The following is a 19,899-nucleotide window of genomic DNA, read 5'->3' on the forward strand; positions in this document are numbered from 1 at the left end:
ACACACACACACACACATACACACACATACACACACACACATACACACACAAACATACACACAATCATACACACACACACATATACACACAAACACACACATACACACACACATATATACACATACACACATACACACACACACACACATTTACATACACACATATACAAATATACACACACAATAGAGCAGATAAAATATCCAAAAATTCTTCTGAATGTTATTAGTCTGTATTGTATTACGTATTTGGGAAGTACACAACATTGTCAGTTTTACAAAAAAAAATGTTCATATTAATTATTTTTTCAAAAGATTTCAGTTTTTGTCCTGATACTTGAATAAAGTACATGTACATCGCGTCTTCTCATGAACTGCATTCACAAAAAATGTGTGTGTGTGTGTGTTAAAAAGGCCTCAGGTTCTAGATTAACTCGATTAAAGAGATAATACTGTAATATTACGGTAATTGTTTATAAATGTAACAAAAATGTATTAACATGTAAATAAAACACTATATATATATATATATATATACATTAACACAAGTCAGAGGTTATTAACGCGCAGTTTAATCTAACAGCCAATCAGATTGTGTGATCTGTATTCAGACGCCAGTGGAGATCATGAGTGGGCGTGGTCGGATGTTATTAAGCCCCGCCCATCAATTGTGAGTTGGAGAAGAAGCAGCAGGGAGAAGTGAGGGAAGAGGAACTGAAGAGAAGCTCTCTGTAGAGTTGTGCTGTTTAAATTCATCTCTTCATCACACGGATATTTTGGAAAGAAGACTACCTTCACACACACACACACACACACACACACACACACACTAAGGTGAGTTTCAATTTAAACACACACACCTTACTTCAGTTCAGAGGTGTTTCCTCAGAGCAATTCTTTTAATCACATTATAGTAAAATCTCCAGGTTAACTTGTTTAAAAGTCTTTAAATGGTAGAAGTTGCAGTGTGTCTCGCGCTAATCACGCTATTATATCAATTAAATACAAGTCATTTTGTACCTGCGCGCGCACACCTGGGTTTAATAATTAGTGCACGCGCACCGTTTTGCTGTTCATGCGCATGCAGGGGGACGTTAATGTTTTTTAACTTGAATTGAATGTGAACTAAAGCCTCAGGTTTATTAAGTCGTTGTGGCGTTGATGCACTGGTGTGTGTGTGTGTGTGTGTGTGTGTGGTGCTGAGTGTTCATGAAGTGTAAATTCTCCCCATAATCAGGTTTGTGCATGGTGTGTGTAGTGTGTGTCCTGTGTGACTGAGAGACAGGCAGCTTGTGCATCTCTACAAGCAGGTTTATGAGGGTTTATGCTAGTCAGATGACGTCAGTGCATTAAATGCACTGCAAAAAAATCACCAAATAACACTAGAGTATGTTTGTATAATCTGAAAAAAAAGGTGTATAGAAAGTGTGAGAATTCAGCACACTATGGGAAGTGTGTTGTGAAATAGCTGAGAGGTTGAAGGGGTGGGTGGGTGTGTGTGTGTGTGTGTGTGTGTGTGTGTGTGTGTGTGTGCGCAGATTCTGCAGCAGCGGATTTCATTGTGCTCTCTGGAGGAATCTCAGATTCATGTTTTAAAATGGATTTAAAGTGCCTTTAGAGTCAGATGGTGTAGACACACCCCAGGATTCAACTCCCTCAGGACACGCTTTTCTCTCTCACACACACACACACACACACACACACACACACACACACACACACACACACGTTTGAACACAGACGTCCCTTAAAGTCAAACATTTCATCTCTTGCACAATAAACCTTTAATAGCAGTGGTGTGAGTTTAACCCTTTCTGTCCTGTTCAGCTCAAACCCAGAACTTTCCTGACTGGACTGGATCACACCAGGCCCACCCCCCCATCCTCACCTCTGATTAGTTTAAAGTATTTTCCTGAGGTCATATGAAAGTGTGTGTGAGTGTGGGCTGTGTTTTAACACTCCTCCCTACTCTAGAGGATGAAGTGCACTCATTAGTGAACTCGCTGTAGTTTAAATCATTCAGCCTTCACTTCCACAGGGTTCTAGAGTACAGAACTCCACTTCAGCACATTCCAGAGCAGAATTATAATTATATGTAATGAAACTTATTCAGAAGTTAGAATTTCAGTAGTTAACATTTTGTGATCAAATTGATTTACATCATGATGTCACTTCCTGTTCTTGCTAGTGTAAAGAATTTAAGCTGCATCAGATTGTGTGCTTTTTTTTTTCCCTCGGATGTTTTCATGCCTGAGTTTTAAAAAATAAATAAATAAAAACTAGCCTGGTTAGTATGCTAACCTGAGCTTGCAGATTTTGTTAGCTGAAAGATTCTGAAAGTCAGAATATAATTATTATAAAATGCTAATCTAGGCTGGCTAACCTTGCTAGCACAGCAGCTGAGGATTCTTTGATGTGTTTTGAGAGTAAAGTCTGGACCTTAGCATGCGGGTGCAGTTGGTTAATTGGAGTGATGTAGCCAAACTCGCTAGTCATAAATTAGTATTTTCAGTATTTTAGCACATGCTAATGCGAACATTTTCTTAACTTTTTCTTAAATCAGTCCAGCCCAAATACTGTGACTAACGACACAGGAAGTTTTAACATTTACTCACACGGTTATGTGCCCATAACTCATGAGTGTAATCCTGTGTGTGTGTGGTAATTTCACCACATCCGTTAAAATGCCATGAAACAACTTCCTGTTTGTCCTTTACATCCTTATTAGTCAGTACAGCTCTGTTGCTAATGCTAATCCATTTTCTTTTGTTGCTCACTCTCTCGCTCTCTCGCTCTCGCTCTCACACACACACACACACACACACACACACACACACACACACACACACGCTCTCACACACACACACGCTCTCACACACACACACGCTCTCACACACACACACGCTCTCACACACGCACACGCTCTCGCTCTCACACACTCACTCTCTCTCTCTCTCACGCACACACACACGCTCTCTCTCTCTCTCTCACGCACACACACACGCTCTCTCTCTCTCTCTCACGCGCACACACACGCTCTCTCTCTCTCTCTCTCTCTCTCTCGTGCACACACACACTCAATCTCTCACACATAGTTTATCAGCTGTTAGCTAGTAACATCCCCTCAAACCACACAATCTTAAGTTTTTGAAGCGTTAGTGCTGAAATAAGAGATTCTGTTTAGTATTTGGGACATGACCACAGTGTTTAGTGAAGCTGAGCTTCCTGCTCTCACACACTTCCTCTGGAATGTTTCTAATCACCATGCTCTGTGTAAAGTGTGTGTGTGTCTTGGGTGTGGTGTACAATTGCAGGTTCTTTCCCTTTCTGTCTGGACTTGCTCAGGAATTTTTCACCTGAGTGTAAATACTTTTAAGTCTCGCTCCTAATCTCTGCTTTGTGTTTGAGACACAGCCTTTAGATTAGCTGTAGCGTGTGTCGAAACTGAGATTGGGAATAATTTAGGGACATGTGATTTGTGTCTCTACGCTGCAGCGTCATGTGGACCACCAGAGCTTTATTGACTCTTATTTATGAGTAATTTATTTTCTAAATATTTAAAGTCCTGGACTTGTTTAATGCTACAAGATCTCTCTTCTTAGCTTTACTAGTTAATGCTAGCTCATTGCTAGCTGCCTGTAGGATGAATGGAATAGTTCACATTAAAATGAAGTCAGACTTGACTCTGGTTCATAACTCGCTGATAAATGAGTTGCTGTTAAACCCCACAGAGACGTAAAGCTTTATTTGGAAAGACTTAAAAATTTAAAAAACTCCCAATAAAAATCTATAAAATTGTTCCAGTTTGCAGTGTAGAGGTCAGCAGTGTGTGGTTTAGGACTCGGCACACAGTGTAGGTGAGATTCTGACCATGTGTCCTTTTGTGTCCTCCTCGTGTGTCCAGCCATCATGTCTGAGGCAGAGCGCTTTCTGTATGGAGACCGCAGTGCGATCACTGACCCCCTGGCTCAGGCCGATTGGGCCTCCAAAAAGCTTGTCTGGGTTCCGTCCGAGAAACTGGGCTTCGAGTCGGGCTCAGTTAAAGAGGAGACCGGGGATGAGTGCACCGTGGAACTCACCGACTCCGGGAAAAAGATCAAAGTGAACAAAGATGACATCCAGAAGATGAACCCGCCCAAATTCAACAAGGTGGAGGACATGGCTGAGCTCACCTGCCTCAACGAGGCGTCCGTCCTCCACAACCTTAAAGAGAGATACTACTCTGGCCTCATCTACGTAAATATGCCTTTAATCTGTCACACGCAGACAGCCTCATTTTCTCAAGTGTCAATAATAACGATTTTTCCTTTTTAAAAATTGTGTAGACATACTCTGGCCTGTTCTGTGTGGTCATTAACCCGTATAAACACCTGCCCATCTACTCGGAGGAGATCGTCGACATGTACAAGGGAAAGAAGAGACACGAGATGCCGCCACACATCTACGCCATTACAGACACTGCATACCGGAGCATGATGCAGGGTAACTAACACACACAGTGTGCTGTTCTGCAGCAGGACACCGGTGACACAGGGGCTTCGGGTCCGTGTCGGTTTTTGTTGCCATGACATTTTAATATTTACAGCATTTTGTTCAGATTTGGTGTGAAGTGTTGTAGGTCCTCATGCTCATTCACACAGCTCTGTGAAATCACGGGTTCTAGCAGTAAAAGCTCATCTCGTGTTCTTCTCTCCATCTGCAGATCGTGAGGATCAGTCTATCCTATGCACGTAAGGGTCACTCTGTCTGAAACATTAAAACTGTAAATGTGGTGTAGAGAATAGAAGTGTGTGTTGTAAATCTAAATGTGCGTTTCCCCCTCTCAGAGGCGAATCCGGAGCTGGGAAAACCGAAAACACCAAGAAAGTTATTCAGTATCTGGCGTACGTCGCCTCGTCCACTAAAACCAAAAAAGAGCCGGTGAGTGTCCGGCACATTTCTTCCTTTTCTTTAGTTTCTGCTCCTGAGATTCTGGAGATTTCAGTGAGGTGTGTGTGAGGTGGAGATCGATGCTGTTTTTAGAGAACTCCTGATTTTATATGGTTGTGTTTAATCAGGATGTGCGGTACACTCTGGATTACCATCAAATACTCACACTGTGTTTAATCTTTCTCTTTCTTTCTCCTCTCCAGACCAGCAGCAGCAGTCTGTCACATGTAAGTTTCTTCTCTTCTCATCTCCTCTTTTTATCCCTCCATCCTTCTGATTATTTTTTTTTTTCGCCCTACTGAGGATTTTGGTGTTTGTCTACTAGGGGGAGCTGGAGAAACAGCTGCTGCAGGCTAACCCCATCCTGGAGGCGTTTGGTAACGCTAAGACGGTGAAAAATGACAACTCGTCTCGTTTCGTAAGAGTCACACGACAGTTTTATTCTCCGTCATTGTTCCAGATTTGATCAGGGTGTATGTTAATGTGACATTTGTATTAATAAAATGAGTGTAGCTTTTAATGGAGGAAATAAAATGGACATATAAATGAATCAAATCTGTGATTAGTGGAGTCTTAAATATTAAAAATTCAAATAAAATGTAAATAATCCCTACACCAGTAGCTGTGAGGTAATATTGAGTGTTTAGTGTGTAATGTTGAGTAAATGAGAACTGACACAGAGCAGAAGAAAACAATCTGCATCTGATTACTACTTTTATACACATAATAAAATCCTTTACATTAAACAGCAGAAAATATTAACTTGTTTTAGACTCTGATCACTGAGGACACTGATTTGTAGTGTGATTGGGCATTGACCTGTGTGTGTGTGTGTGTGTGTGTGTGTGTGTGTGTGTGTGTGTGAAATCTAATCTCCATAGGGGAAGTTCATCAGGATTAACTTTGATGTTAACGGTTACATCGTTGGAGCAAACATCGAAACCTGTATCCTATTTACACGTTTATTTTATATTAACAGCAGAATGGTAAAGATGTGCTCTGTCTCTCTCTCTCTCTGTCTTGTGTGACCCCCCCCCCCCCTCTTCCTTAATGAGTGAATCAGACCTTTTGGAGAAGTCTCGTGCGATCAGACAGGCCAAAGAAGAACGAACCTTCCACATCTTCTACTACCTGCTGTCAGGAGCTGGAGACAAACAGCGCTGTAACACTCTATTTTCTCTTTAATCAAAGTCAAGATCAGACCTGCATTAGACTGTTAGTGTGCTCCAGTTAAACTCTTTACTCACCCTAGATTAGACCCTGTTTGCACATAGTCTGTTAACATTAGTACATTAGTGTTAACTTTACAGGACAGTTCTCATGATTTAGATCAGACTGTTATTAGTCTGTTTGGGCGGTCTAGATCAGACCCAAATTAGGCCATTTGGACCCTTTTTCAGCTGCTGTAGATTGGACCCTAGAGTCTGTTTGGACACCTTACATCAGAACTTTAATACACTGCTGTAGTGTCTGAAATTGGAACAGGATTTCCCCTTCTGAGTTTACTTTTTCAGTCCTGTGTTTTTATGGTGTCCTTCAGTAACCCGTGTTGTGTCTCTCACCTCAAGCTGAGTTGTGCCTGGAGGATTATGGGAAATATCGCTTCCTGTCCAATGGGAAGGTGACAATTCCAGGACAACAGGACAAAGATCTTTACAGTGAGACTGTGGATGCCTTCAGGATCATGAGCATCCCTGAGGATGAGCAGACAGGTCTCTCTCTCTCTCTCTTTCTCACACACACACACACACACCCATGGCCTAGATACAGTTTTAATCCTGATGGAGATGGTTGTGAACATGGGACTGGAGGTGAGATTGAGGGATGGAGAGAGGATCGGTTAGATCCTGACCTTAAAGAGGGACTGATATAGATGTTCATGATTAACAGGTGTGAAATTCTGTCTCTCAGGTTTGCTGAAGGTGGTGTCTGCAGTTCTTCATTTGGGAAACATTATCTTTAAGAAGGAGCGTAACTCTGATCAGGCCTCCATGCCCGATGACACGGGTAACACGCTTCACTCAGACGCTTCAGTTGACATGTCATTTCTTTAGAAATCTGATCGCTGACCTCGCATCTCCACCTTCTCTCTCAGCTGCACAGAAAGTTTGCCACCTGCTGGGCATGAACGTGACGGACTTCGTGCGTGCCATCCTCTCTCCCAGGATCAAGGTGGGCCGTGATTACGTGCAGAAAGCGCAGACGCAGGAACAGGCAGAGTTTGCAGTCGAAGCTTTAGCCAAAGCCACCTATGAAAGATTGTTCCGCTGGCTGGTGGCACGGATTAATAAAGCTCTAGACAAAACCAAGCGGCAGGGAGCCTCGTTCATCGGCATCTTGGACATCGCCGGCTTCGAGATCTTTGAGGTAACCATGTCCCCTTGTACTGCAGTGGTCAGTATGTCAACTTCTGATTTTTAGACTAGGCAAAATGAAAACCCTCCATGTGTCTATCTCTCTCTCGCAGTTAAACTCGTTTGAGCAGCTGTGTATTAATTACACTAACGAGAAGCTGCAGCAGCTCTTCAACCACACCATGTTCATCCTGGAGCAGGAGGAGTATCAGCGCGAGGGCATCGAGTGGAGCTTCATCGACTTCGGTCTCGACCTGCAGCCCTGCATTGACCTCATCGAGAGGCCTGTGAGTCCAGCAGGGGAAATTTATCTTCATGAATCTCTGACTTGCTCTCCAGAGACTGAATGTAGAGTTTGTAATGCTTTTCTAAGTGAAGATGTTTGACCTGCTCCTGCAGGCGAATCCTCCAGGTGTTCTGGCTCTGCTGGATGAGGAGTGTTGGTTTCCCAAAGCCACAGATAAGACGTTCGTGGACAAGCTGGTGCAGGAGCAGGGGAACCATCCCAAATTCCAGAAACCAAAGAAGCTCAAAGATGATGCTGACTTCTGCATCATACACTATGCTGGCAAGGTAAAGATGGAGCGATTGAAAAAGTTAGGTGGATGAATTGTTGTATGGATGGATGGATCATCTCTCCCTTGGTCACCCTCTCAGGTGGATTATAAAGCAGTGGAGTGGTTGATGAAGAACATGGATCCTCTGAACGATAACGTAACGATGTTGCTCAATCAGTCTTCAGACAAATTCGTATCTGAACTCTGGAAAGATGGTAAGAGTTCATTATTTTATTTTTTTACTTTTCACACATTGGCTTGAGTGAAGGATCTCAGACCTCATGAGCTCAGCTTATCTAGACTCCTTATCTTCCTCTCAGTGGACAGAATTGTGGGTCTGGATAAAGTAGCAGGAATGGCCGAGTCTGCACACGGGGCATTTAAAACTCGTAAAGGAATGTTCCGGACAGTGGGACAGCTTTACAAAGAGCAGCTCGCCAATCTCATGACCACGCTGAGGAACACCAACCCCAACTTCGTCCGCTGCATCATCCCTAACCATGAGAAGAAGGTATCTCTCACACACACAAGGACCTCCTACTAACCTGAGGAAGTTGGGCAGACCTGCCTGTAACCTACAGTCTGATATCTCAGTGATGGATCCAAAACCTTGAAGAAAAGTCTCTCTCTCTCTCTCTCTCTCTCTTTCTCTTGCCCAGGCGGGTAAACTGGAACCTCACCTGGTTCTGGAGCAGCTCAGGTGTAACGGTGTGTTGGAGGGAATCAGGATCTGCAGACAAGGCTTCCCCAACCGCATCATCTTCCAGGAGTTCAGACAGAGGTACACACACACACACACACACACACACACACTCTAGTTCACACCCTGTTCCTTGTCATTGTTGTATTTCGTATCTCCTTCCAGATACGAGCTGCTAACTCCGAACGCGATCCCTAAAGGCTTCATGGATGGTAAACAGGCCTGTGTGCTGATGGTAGGTTCCAGTCTTGGACTGAATCTTGAACAGTGTAGATGTTTAGAAGGTTCAGGGCAGAGTGAATTGATCCCATCAATTTCATTTAATTGTTTGCTTTTCTTTCCTCAGGTTAAAGCTCTGGAGTTGGACTCTAATCTGTATCGGATCGGACAAAGTAAAGTGTTTTTCCGTGCTGGAGTTCTGGCTCACCTGGAGGAGGAGCGTGACATCAAAATCACGGATGTCATCCTCAAATTCCAGGCCTGGTGTCGTGGCTACGTTGCCCGCAAGTAAGAGTTTATTTTACTGCTTGAATTTAGTGCCTTACTGTTCAGTAGTAAGGACCATTATAGTCTACTGTGGAGACAAATGGTGTGTGTGTGTGTGTGTGTGTGTGTGTGTAGGGCATTTGCTAAGCGTCAGCAGCAGCTCACAGCAATGCGAGTGATCCAGAGGAACTGTGCTGCTTATCTGAAACTCAGGAACTGGCAGTGGTGGAGACTCTTCACCAAGGTCAGATTTACTTCTACACGTGTGTGTATATACTAGTGACCAGAAGGTCCCTGGGCTGCCAGAGAGCAGCTTTCTCTTATTCTTATCAAGTCCAAGAATCTTCTGTAGTAAGAACCAAGTGTGTGTGTGTACAGGTGAAGCCTCTGCTCCAGGTAACCCGTCAGGAGGAGGAGATGCAGGCGAAAGAGGAGGAACTGGAGAAAGTGAAGGAGAGACAGCAGCAGTTTGAACTACAGTTACAAGAGTATGAGACCAAACAGCAGCAGGTAAAAATCTGTATTTAAAAAAACATTTGTGTTAAGTGGGGGTGTTGGTGGTGTGCCCTGTTCCCACTGTTGCGGTTTGTCCTTCAGCTGAACATGGAGAAGCAGACTCTTCAGGAGCAGCTGCAGGCGGAGATGGACCTGTGTGCCGAGGCGGAGGAGATGAGATCTCGCCTGGTGGCTCGGCAGCAGGAGCTGGAGGAGATAATGCACGACCTGGAGAACCGTGTGGAGGAGGAGGAGGAACGTGCCACTCACCTACAGAACGAGAAGAAGAAGATGCAGCAGAACATTGCGGTGAGCTGGAGATCAGGGGTTGGGTGTGTGATTGTTCTGTGAAGGTGGATATCTGAGGTATCTTCACACCCTTAGTGTTAATCTGAAGTTTGAAGAACAAGCTCCAGGAGAATGTTCAGGGAATATATCCTGATTAAATAACAGTGAACTTGGTTTGTTGAATCAGGATTTGGAGCAGCAGCTGGACGAGGAGGAAGCAGCACGGCAGAAACTGCAGCTGGAGAAGGTGACCACAGACGCCAAGCTGAAGAAGCTGGAGGAGGACATCATGGTGCTGGACGACCAGAACGCCAAACTCAACAAGGTTCTCCAAAATAACGATTAACAGATGTGAATGCTGAATGTGTTTTTAATAAAGTAAAACCTAAAATACAATGCCCACACACAAAGTATGGAAGTTTAGTGTTTTCAAGTCAATTTGTGAAATTTGGTAGTGTTTAAGTCCGTTTTCCAGTGGTCAGTAACTGTGTGTGTAGGAGAAGAAGCAGCTGGAGGACAGGATCGCAGAGTTCAGCTCGAACCTTGCTGAGGAGGAGGAGAAATCTAAGAGTTTACAGAAACTCAAAAACAAACATGAGGCCATGATCACAGACCTGGAGGGTGAGAAGATGTCTGATCACTGACCAATCTCATCTCTCCAGAATAAAATGTGGTGATTCTCTCTCTCTCTCTCTCTCTCTCTCTCTCTCTCTCTCTCTCTCTCTCTCTCTCTCTCTCTCTCTGTGTGTGTGTGCGCGTGTGCAGAGCGACTGAAGAAGGAAGAAAAGACTCGACAGGAACTGGAGAAGAACCGAAGGAAGTTGGAAAGTGACTCCACAGAGCTCACTGATCACCTCGCTGATCTTCAGGCTCAGATTGCAGAACTTCGAGCACAACTTGCCAAAAAAGAGGAGGAGCTTCAGGCTGCACTGGCCAGGTGCAGTGACTCCTGATTGGCTGATCACTATTTTATTCTTTTTTTTGTGTTTGTATTCCTATTTTTGTCAGGAATTGTAATTTTGTTCTTGTCCTTCACTCAGCTAGTTAGCTAAACAAGACTCCTCCTGTTGTGTATGGTGTCGCCCCCTACAGGATCGAGCAGGAAACGTCCCTGAAAAACGCAGCACAGAAACGAGTGAGGGAACTGGAGGCTCAGGTCATAGAACTGCAGGAGGATCTGGAACTGGAGAAAGCGGCGAGAAATAAAGCTGAAAAACAGAGACGGGATCTTGGCGAGGAACTGGAGGCACTGAAGAGCGAACTGGAGGATACGCTGGACTCCACCGCGGCTCAGCAGGAGCTCAGGTATGGAGACGCTCATCACTGCATCTACAGGAGAGCAAGAGTAAAGGACAGATCTGAAAGTGTCTCCACCTGTGAACTTAGTGTAAAATACACACTTTATAGGGAAGTGTGTGTGTGTTACAGAGCTAAACGTGAATCGGAGGTGGCTCAGTTGAAGAAAACTCTGGAGGATGAAGCTCAGAGTCACGAGCAGCTCCTCACTGAAATGCGGCAAAAACACACACAGGCTTTTGAAGAGCTTAATGAACAACTGGAACAGGCCAAGAGGGTAAAACACACACACACACACACACACACACACACACACACACACACACACACACACACACACACAGCAAGTCTGTCTCTCATTTCACCCTCTCTGTCCTTCAGAACAAGGCGCTGGTGGAGAAAGCTAAACACACTCTGGAGAGTGAGCGCAGTGAGCTGCAGATCGAGCTGCAGTCCGTCACTCAGAGTAAGAACGATTCTGAACATCGCAGGAAAAAAGCAGAAGCTCAGCTGCAGGAAATCCAACTGAAACACAACGAGAGCGAGAAGCAGAAGAAGGACATGGCAGAAAAAATGAGCAAAATGCAGGTCATTAACATGAGACAGTTAAATTAAAATCAACATGTTATAACTACACAACTATCATTATAACTGTAACTACTAGTATATAACCTTGAGAGTGGCTTTAATTGGGTTTAACTCTCCGTCTGTGTCCAGTTGGAGTTGGAGAGTTTGAGCAGCACTCTGTCTGAAGTGGAGAGTAAATGCATCAAAGCAGCTAAAGACAGTTCATCTGTGGAGTCTCAACTTCAGGATACACAGGTCTCTCTCACACACACACACACACAGTAATCCTTAAACCTGAAATCAGCAGATTATTAACAATATATTTCTATTCTGTATAATCTTTTTACAGATGAATAATGAAAGTTATTTCTGTGATTCTGATGGACTGAGCAGTGAAAAGCTGGAGTTCTTCATCCTGATAAGATTCTGATAAAAATGATCAAATCAGTGTTTTTTGTTTGTTTTTTTCAGGGTTTGCTGCAGGAGGAGACGCGTCAGAAACTGGCTCTGAGCTCCCGGCTGCGTCAATTGGAGGATGAACAGAACCGACTGAAGGAACTTCTGGAGGAGGAAGAGGAGGGAAAGAAGAGTGTGGAGAAACAGCTTCACTCCTCTCAGGCACAGGTAATGTTTCAGTCCTGAATATAATCATGCTCCTGTTCCCCACCCTTTAACTTCCAGCCTGTCTTTCCCCTCACCATGGTTGGTTATTTATTTATTTATTTATGTAAGTTATCCGAGTTGAGGAAGAAGATGGAACAGGAAGCGATGAATCTGGAGACTTCAGAAGAAGGGAAGAGGAAGCTGCAGAGAGAGATGGAGAACCTGAACCAGCGTCTGGAGGAGAAGTCCTCGGCCTATGACAAGCTGGAGAAGACGAAGGTGCGTCTACAGCAGGAGCTTGATGACCTGTTGGTGGGTCAGGATCACCTGCGGCAGATCGTCCAGGAGCTCGAGAGGAAGCAGAAAAAGTTTGACCAGGTATGGAACATTCTTACTCTAACATCAGTGTTTCCTCTGTCTGATCAACCAAGTCTGTTCAGATACTTGAAGCCTTTTCGTGTGTGTAGATGCTAGCCGAGGAGAAGAGTATTTCTGCTCGTTACAGTGAGGAGCGAGACCGAGCCGAAGCTGAAGCTCGTGAGAAGGAGACGAAGACTCTGACTCTGACACGGCAGCTGGAGGCTCTACAGGAGCAGCGTAACGAACTGGAACGAGCCAATAAACTCCTCAAAACTGAGATGGAGGACCTCGTGTCTTCTAAAGATGACGTCGGCAAAAGTGTACATATAACTTCGTTTTTATCAGCATCGTATTATTGCTAAGAAAAACAGCAGCTTCCTGTGTTTTATAAAAGTATTAAAGCACTGGGATGTGGCGGAGGCGCCCATGTGCAGGAGCTCAACTAAAAATCTGAGATTAATCTTGGCCATGTAGGAGCATCTTCATTAAACACTTAAATTTCTGTGTTGTCACAGTGTAATGTTAGTTCTCCTCTCCGTGAAGTTGTTGCTGTAGTTCAAAGTTTGATTTATAATGAATTCTCAGTGTCTTATTTTCTTCATGCTGTAATAAAGAACATAACCCACTGAAAGGAGAGTAGAGTGATGAGTGTGTGTTCTCAGGTCCATGAGCTGGAGCGTGCTAAGCGAGCGATGGAGCAGCAGTTGGAGGAGATGAAGCTGCAGGTCGAGGAGATGGAGGACGAGCTGCAGCTGACCGAAGACGCAAAGCTACGCTTGGAGGTGAACCTGCAGGCCCTGAAGGCACAGTTCGAGCGAGACCTGCAGGGACGAGATGAGCTCGGGGAGGAGAAGAGGAAACAGCTGATGAAGCAGGTGAGGAGACATGGCCGCTTCGTCCCATTAATCACATGATCACATTTGATCCAATGAGTATGAAAGTGTTTGCGTTTATGTGCTGCTTGTGCTCTCTGAGAATCTAGCCTGTGTGTGTAGGTGCATGAGATGGAATTGGAGCTGGAGGATGAGAGGAAGCAGAGAACTCTGGCTATAGCTGCGAGGAAGAAGCTGGAGCTCGACCTGTCTGACCTGGAGGCACAAATTGACCAGGCCGTTAAAGCTCGAGATGAAGCACTGAGACAGCTAAAGAAACTACAGGTCACACACACAATCACCAAAGGGCTGATTTGACACAGTTCTCCTGATATAATATTATAATTAGTGTGTGTGTGTGTGTGTGTGTGTGTGTAGGCCCAGATAAAGGATCAGTTGCGGGATGTGGATGAACTCAGAGCGGCGAGAGATGCAGCACTGAACAGTGCCAAAGAGAATGAGCGCAAACTCAAGAGTCTGGAGGCTGAAAACATGCAGTTACATGAGGTCTCTCTCTGTTTGTCTGTCTCCCTGTCTGTGTGTCCTGTGTTTTGCTATCCCTCTGTTAATTGTTCTGTCTGCTTTGCCATCTGTTTGTCTGTTTCACTCTTTCTTCTTGCCATCTGTCTTTCTGTCTCCTTCTTCCTCTACCATCTGTCTATCTCTCTCTGCTTTGTGATCTGTTTGTCTCCATGTTTGCTACACTGTCTCATGTTTGTGTTTTAAGGATGCAGTCCCTGATATGAGATATATTGTGTGTCTCTCTCTCTCTCTCTCTCTCTCTCTCTCTCTCTCTCTCTCTCTCTCCCCTTTCTCCCCCACAGGATCTCTCTGCAGCTGACCGCAGTAAGAAGCAGATCCAGCAGGAGAGAGATGATCTTCATGATGAAGTGACCAGCTATAACTCAAAGATGTAAATCTGAGGCTTTATCACTTAAGAACAATTTCTTTATTCTGTTTTTTGGAAATTTCCATAATTGTTTACATTTTCTTCTGCAACATTTATTTTCTTGGCTTTCTTTACATTTTGAATGGTGTCCATTTTCTGTGCTTTTTTTCTGACTTCACCCTTTTATTTCAATAAATTATACGTGTAAGGTCTGCACTGAATGAAGAGAAGCGGAGGTTGGAGGCTCGTATTGCTCAGCTGGAGGAGGAGCTCGATGAGGAACAGTGCAGCATTGAACTTGTGAATGACCAACTGAAGAAAGCAAATGCACAAGTAATCTCTCTCTCTCTCTCTCTCTCTCTCTCTCTCTCTCTCTCTCTCTCTCTCTCTCTCTCTCTCTCTCTCTCTCTCTCTCTCTCTCTCTCTCTCACCCCCACACCTATTGGTCTGGATTTCAAGAAATGTCCTTTTTTTTGTGTATGCTTTTGTTGCAGGTGTGTTAGTAAAAGTGTGTGTGTGTTTAGGTGGACACTCTTGGCACAGAGCTAGCAGGTGAGCGTAGCGCGGCTCAGAAGAGCGAGACGGCTCGACAGCAGCTGGAGAGACAGAATAAGGACCTGAAGGCCAAACTGCAGGAGCTTGAAGGCTCGGTCAAATCCAAGTTCAAGTCCACTATCGCTGCTCTGGAGGCCAAAATCCTGCAGCTGGAGGAACAGCTGGAGCAGGAGGCCAAGTAAAACTCACGCGCGCATACACTAGGCAACAACAGTATCATAACAGTGTAATGACTATAATTGTGTGTGTGTGTGTCAGGGATAAACAGCAGAACACCAAGTTAGTGCGGCGTACAGAGAAGAGACTGAAGGAGGTTCTGCTGCAGGTGGAGGAAGAGAGACGCAACAGTGATCAGTTTAAGGACCAGGTGAGACGATGAGGACAGGTATTCATGATTTAATCAGGTGGAGCTATGATATTAATTACTTCAGTTTAACATGCAGCTGAGACACACACTGATTCTCACACACACTATTCTCTACCTCAATCTGTTTCTCTTTGCACATTATCCAGATTCCACATATAATACATTAGTGTCTGTCCCTGCGTGTCTGTCCCTGCGTGTCTGTCCCTGCGTGTCTGTCCCTGCGTGTCTGTCCCTGCGTGTCTGTGTGTAGATGGAGAAGGCTAACACACGCATGAAGCAGCTGAAGCGTCAGTTGGAGGAAGCAGAGGAAGAAGCGACGCGTGCTAACGCCTCCCGCAGGAAGTTGCAGAGAGAGCTGGAGGACGCCACTGAGGCCAGCGACGCCATGAACCGTGAGGTCAACACACTGAAGAGCAAACTCCGGTACTGACACACTCCAACACAACAGGCTCTAAAATTACCTGAGGTCAGGAAAGCTATTTCAATTCTTTTCACCTTTTGTGTAATCTGTCTGTGAACACGCTCGCAGGCGCGGTGGTGACTTCACCCTCAACGTGCGGCGTGCGGTCCGTGGCGGACTGGACAGTGAGGAGGACGTGGACATGGCCAGCGAGACGTCGGAGACCACACCCGAGTAACACCTGCAGCCAAAAGCCAATCAGTCATCTTTACTCCACGCTTTCCTCAGAGCCGTAACGTCTGTAGCTCGTTCTGTTAGCCGTGTTAGAGGTGGCTCTGTAACTCTGGGTCAAATATCCTGTAATTTACTCTGAGATTAAATAGTTATCATGTGATGGGACAGAGTCCACCTTTAGCTTTAAAGCTCTTTAAGGTCAATAATGATTCCAGTGTTTATCTGCATTATGATTGTTATTCATATTCCCGGTGTTATCCGTGTGTCGATGTGAGACCGGAACAAACGGGAGAATCACTTTACTCACCATCACAGTGTTTTAGTTATTAACAAATATATAATTATCTAATGATAATGCACGTTAACCCTGCACGTTAAACTGGTTAGACTGGGGTAAACTACACTGGGTTCAGGTTCAGCGGGTTGCCAGATTAGTCTAACTCTCACAGTTCTGTATTGAATACCAAACACATGAATCTCTTTAAGAGTAAAACACTTTATTCATGATTATTAGCCTTTTTTTCTTTCTTTCTTTTGTACAATTCTTGTTTTAGGAACGTTGTGATTTAAAGGCTTTCACTTCTCCTGTAACCATGTGTGGTGGTTTTTGTTTTTTTTTCTCTATTGGTTTTGTATCTCGACTCTGTATGAATAGCTACTTTATGCTCCTCTCTCTCTCTCCATACCTGAGGCCGGCTCCGGAGCTCTGTCCTCATCAGGTCCCTCTGATGGTTTTCTCAGTGCAGTGTGATGTTTTTAACAGCACTTCATTTTGTACCTTTTGCATCATTTTGCATTTTTATATCAAAGCAAAATTATTAAAGATTCAGCCAAATGAAGTGAGTCTGTTTTGTCCTTTCTGAACTGAAACTGTTATTTGCCTTATCTTCTGTAATCTGTATTTTTTTTTTAGTGTCTCTTTTTACATTAGCTCTCATGGCTCTTAGCAATTTTTTTTTTTATTTAAAATGATTATTTAAAAGTATTTTTATCAATAAATTTAAATGTTTTGTTCAACAAAATGAAAAGTGACTACTGAGTATTCTAGCTTTAGTAAATAAAGTATGGTCATTAATGGGAGTATGGGGCAGTGTTAGAAACACTCGCTCTGATTGGTTGATTAAAGCGCGTGTCTCGTGCCCTCTGGCTGTGTGTGCAGTGCGTGTGTTTGCGACACGTTTCCAGCAGAGGGCGCGCCCGTGTCACATGCGTGGCGTCAGATCGCCTCAGCTGAAAAAACCCGGCTGAAACCGGTTGTGAACTGGAGGGAGGCAGAGAGAAGCGGTTGCGTGGTGCGCCTGCGCAGAGCGGATACACACAATGCGCGTGTGAAAGTGTGCGCATGCGCAGTGCCAGCAAAGTGACTTAGACGCACTTGAGTTTCGGATTATCGAGCAGGAGAACTTTAATTCAGATCGCGTTTCGATTATTAACTTTAAACCCTGATGTTCCTCTGAGTCTGGATTAGAGAGAAATCACACGGGGGGTGAGTTTGTGTTACACTCTAATGTTGTGTGAGTGTAGTGCGCGTGCCTGTTAGCTTTAGCTCCGTAAGTGTCATTTAACCGGCTTTAGCGTGTGGAGTGTGTCCTGGTCATCACTGCTAAAGAGCTCCATCTTCTGTTTCTGGAGAGACGTACAGACATGTCCTGATTCCTGGAGCTCCAGTTGAGTGCTGTGGTGTGATTCTGATCACCTGCTCACATCTTCTCACCTTCATCATCATCACCTTCAGCCCTTAATCAGGGACAAACTCAGGTAAAGATAAGTGTCTGAAAAACTCTCTTACACCCTACACTCACCTCACTCCCTGCACCCTCACTGCCTACACTCTCACCTCACTCCCTGCACCTTCACCCTCACTCCCTACACTCTCACCTCACTCCCTGCACCTTCACCCTCACTGCCTACACTCTCACCTCACTCCCTGCACCCTCACTGCCTACACTCTCACCTCACTCCCTGCACCTTCACCCTCACTGCCTACACTCTCACCTGCACCTTCACCCTCCCTGCCTACCCTCTCCCCTCACTCCCTGCACCCTCACTGCCTACACTCTCACCTCACCCCTGCACCTTCACCCTCACTCCCTACACTCTCACCTCACTCCCTGCACCTTCACCCTCACTGCCTACACTCTCACCTCACCCCTGCACCCTCACTGCCTACACTCTCACCTCACTCCCTGCACCTTCACCCTCACTGCCTACACTCTCACCTCACTCCCTGCACCTTCACCCTCACTGCCTACACTCTCACCTCACTCCCTGCACCCTCACTGCCTACACTCTCACCTCACTCCCTGCACCTTCACCCTCACTGCCTACACTCTCACCTCACTCCCTGCACCTTCACCCTCACTGCCTACACTCTCACCTCACCCCTGCACCCTCACCCTCACTGCCTACACTCTCACCTCACTCCCTGCACCCTCACCCTCACTGCCTACACTCTCACCTCACTCCCTGCACCCTCACCCTCACTGCCTACACTCTCACCTCACTCCCTGCACCCTCACTGCCTACACTCTCACCTCACCCCTGCACCTTCACCCTCACTGCCTACACTCTCACCTCACCCCTGCACCCTCACCTCACTCCCTGCACCCTCACTGCCTACACTCTCACCTCACTCCCTGCACCCTCACCCTCACTGCCTACACTCACCTCACCCCTGCACCCTCACTGCCTACACTCTCACCTCACTCCCTGCACCCTCACCCTCACTGCCTACACTCTCACATCACTCCCTGCACCCTCACCCTCACTCCCTGCACCCTCACCCTCACTGCCTACACTCTCACCTCACTCCCTACACTCTCACCTCACTCCCTGCACCTTCACTCTCACTCCCTGCACCCTACCTCACCTCACTCACTGCACCCTCACCCTCACTGCCTACACTCTCACCCTCACTGCCTACACTCTCACCCTCACTGCCTACACTCTCACCCTCACTGCCTACACTCTCACCCTCACTGCCTACACTCTCACCTCACCCCTGCACCCTCACTGCCTACACTCTCACCTCACTCCCTGCACCTTCACCCTCACTCCCTGCACCCTCACCCTCACTCCCTACACTCTCACCTCACTCCCTACACTCTCACCTCACTCCCTACACTCTCACCTCACTCCCTGCACCCTACCTCACCTCACTCCCTGCACCCTACCTCACCTCACTCCCTGCACCCTACCTCACCTCACTCCCTGCACCCTACCTCACCTCACTCCCTGCACCCTCACCCTCACTGCCTACACTCTCACCTCACTCCCTGCACCCTCACCCTCACTGCCTACACTCTCACATCACTCCCTGCACCCTCACCCTCACTCCCTGCACCCTCACCCTCACTGCCTACACTCTCACATCACTCCCTGCACCCTCACCCTCACTCCCTGCACCCTCACCCTCACTCCCTGCACCCTCACCCTCACTCCCTACACTCTCACCTCACTCCCTGCACCTTCACTCTCACTCCCTGCACCCTACCTCACCTCACTCCCTACACCCTCACCCTCACTGCCTACACTCTCACCTCACTCCCTGCACCCTCACCCTCACTCCCTGCACCCTCACCCTCACCCTCACTACCTATACTCTCACCTCACTCCCTGCACCCTCACCCTCACTCCCTGCACCCTCACCCTCACTACCTACACTCTCACCTCACTCCCTACACCCTCACCCTCACTCCCTACACCCTCACCTCACTCCCTACACCCACACCCACACCCTCAATCCCTACATCCTCACCCTCACTCCCTACACCCTAACCCACTTCACTCCTACACCCTAAAACCCTCACAACCACACCCTAACACCGTACACACTTACCCTCTACAAGCTTGCCCCACACTCTACAGCCTCACACACTCAACCCCCAACACCATAACCCCCAACACCATAACCCCCTACACCCTCACCCCCTACATCCTACACCCTCACC

General features: G+C 46.1%; 2 protein-coding genes across 4 annotated transcripts in view; both read left to right on the plus strand.

Moving 5' to 3' along the window:
• Positions 1-666: 666 nt before the first annotated feature.
• Positions 667-16,788, plus strand: LOC131361576 (myosin-9-like). The gene is made up of 41 exons (XM_058402828.1): positions 667-831; positions 3,902-4,233; positions 4,323-4,479; positions 4,700-4,727; positions 4,824-4,917; positions 5,130-5,153; positions 5,252-5,344; positions 5,808-5,871; positions 5,990-6,088; positions 6,495-6,638; positions 6,838-6,933; positions 7,022-7,293; positions 7,394-7,567; positions 7,680-7,853; positions 7,938-8,052; positions 8,158-8,348; positions 8,497-8,618; positions 8,703-8,772; positions 8,884-9,044; positions 9,159-9,267; positions 9,402-9,533; positions 9,621-9,827; positions 9,994-10,131; positions 10,304-10,427; positions 10,572-10,743; positions 10,899-11,111; positions 11,235-11,379; positions 11,484-11,690; positions 11,820-11,924; positions 12,141-12,293; positions 12,402-12,650; positions 12,740-12,952; positions 13,295-13,507; positions 13,628-13,789; positions 13,883-14,011; positions 14,329-14,417; positions 14,603-14,726; positions 14,918-15,126; positions 15,207-15,315; positions 15,566-15,738; positions 15,845-16,788. Exons 2-41 carry the CDS (start codon positions 3,907-3,909, stop codon positions 15,951-15,953), a joined length of 5,889 nt encoding a protein of 1,962 aa, XP_058258811.1. The 5' UTR covers positions 667-831; positions 3,902-3,906; the 3' UTR covers positions 15,954-16,788.
• Positions 16,789-17,275: 487 nt separating this feature from the next.
• Positions 17,276-19,899, plus strand: part of slc25a38b (solute carrier family 25 member 38b) — a 10,297-nt gene continuing 7,673 nt past the window's right edge. Inside the window, exons 1-2 of one of the 3 annotated variants that reach the window (XM_058404172.1) lie at positions 17,282-17,435; positions 17,582-17,707. The gene's annotated coding sequence lies outside the window, so the exon portion shown is untranslated. Of the gene's footprint in view, positions 17,708-19,899 lie in introns of all 3 variants that reach the window. The other 2 variants (XM_058404173.1, XM_058404170.1) reach the window with 2 other exon arrangements.

Source organism: Hemibagrus wyckioides, linkage group LG11, assembly GCF_019097595.1.
Source record: "Hemibagrus wyckioides isolate EC202008001 linkage group LG11, SWU_Hwy_1.0, whole genome shotgun sequence".
Taxonomy (NCBI): domain Eukaryota; kingdom Metazoa; phylum Chordata; class Actinopteri; order Siluriformes; family Bagridae; genus Hemibagrus; species Hemibagrus wyckioides.

Excerpts from the sequence above, each read along its gene's own strand:
- LOC131361576 (XM_058402828.1), top strand. The coding sequence starts at position 3,907 with ATGTCTGAGGCAGAGCGCTTTCTGTATGGAGACCGCAGTGCGATCACT. Across the intron at positions 9,534-9,620 it reads ATGAGACCAAACAGCAGCAG|CTGAACATGGAGAAGCAGAC; the intron begins GTAAAAATCTGT and ends TTTGTCCTTCAG. Across the intron at positions 10,132-10,303 it reads AGAACGCCAAACTCAACAAG|GAGAAGAAGCAGCTGGAGGA; the intron begins GTTCTCCAAAAT and ends CTGTGTGTGTAG.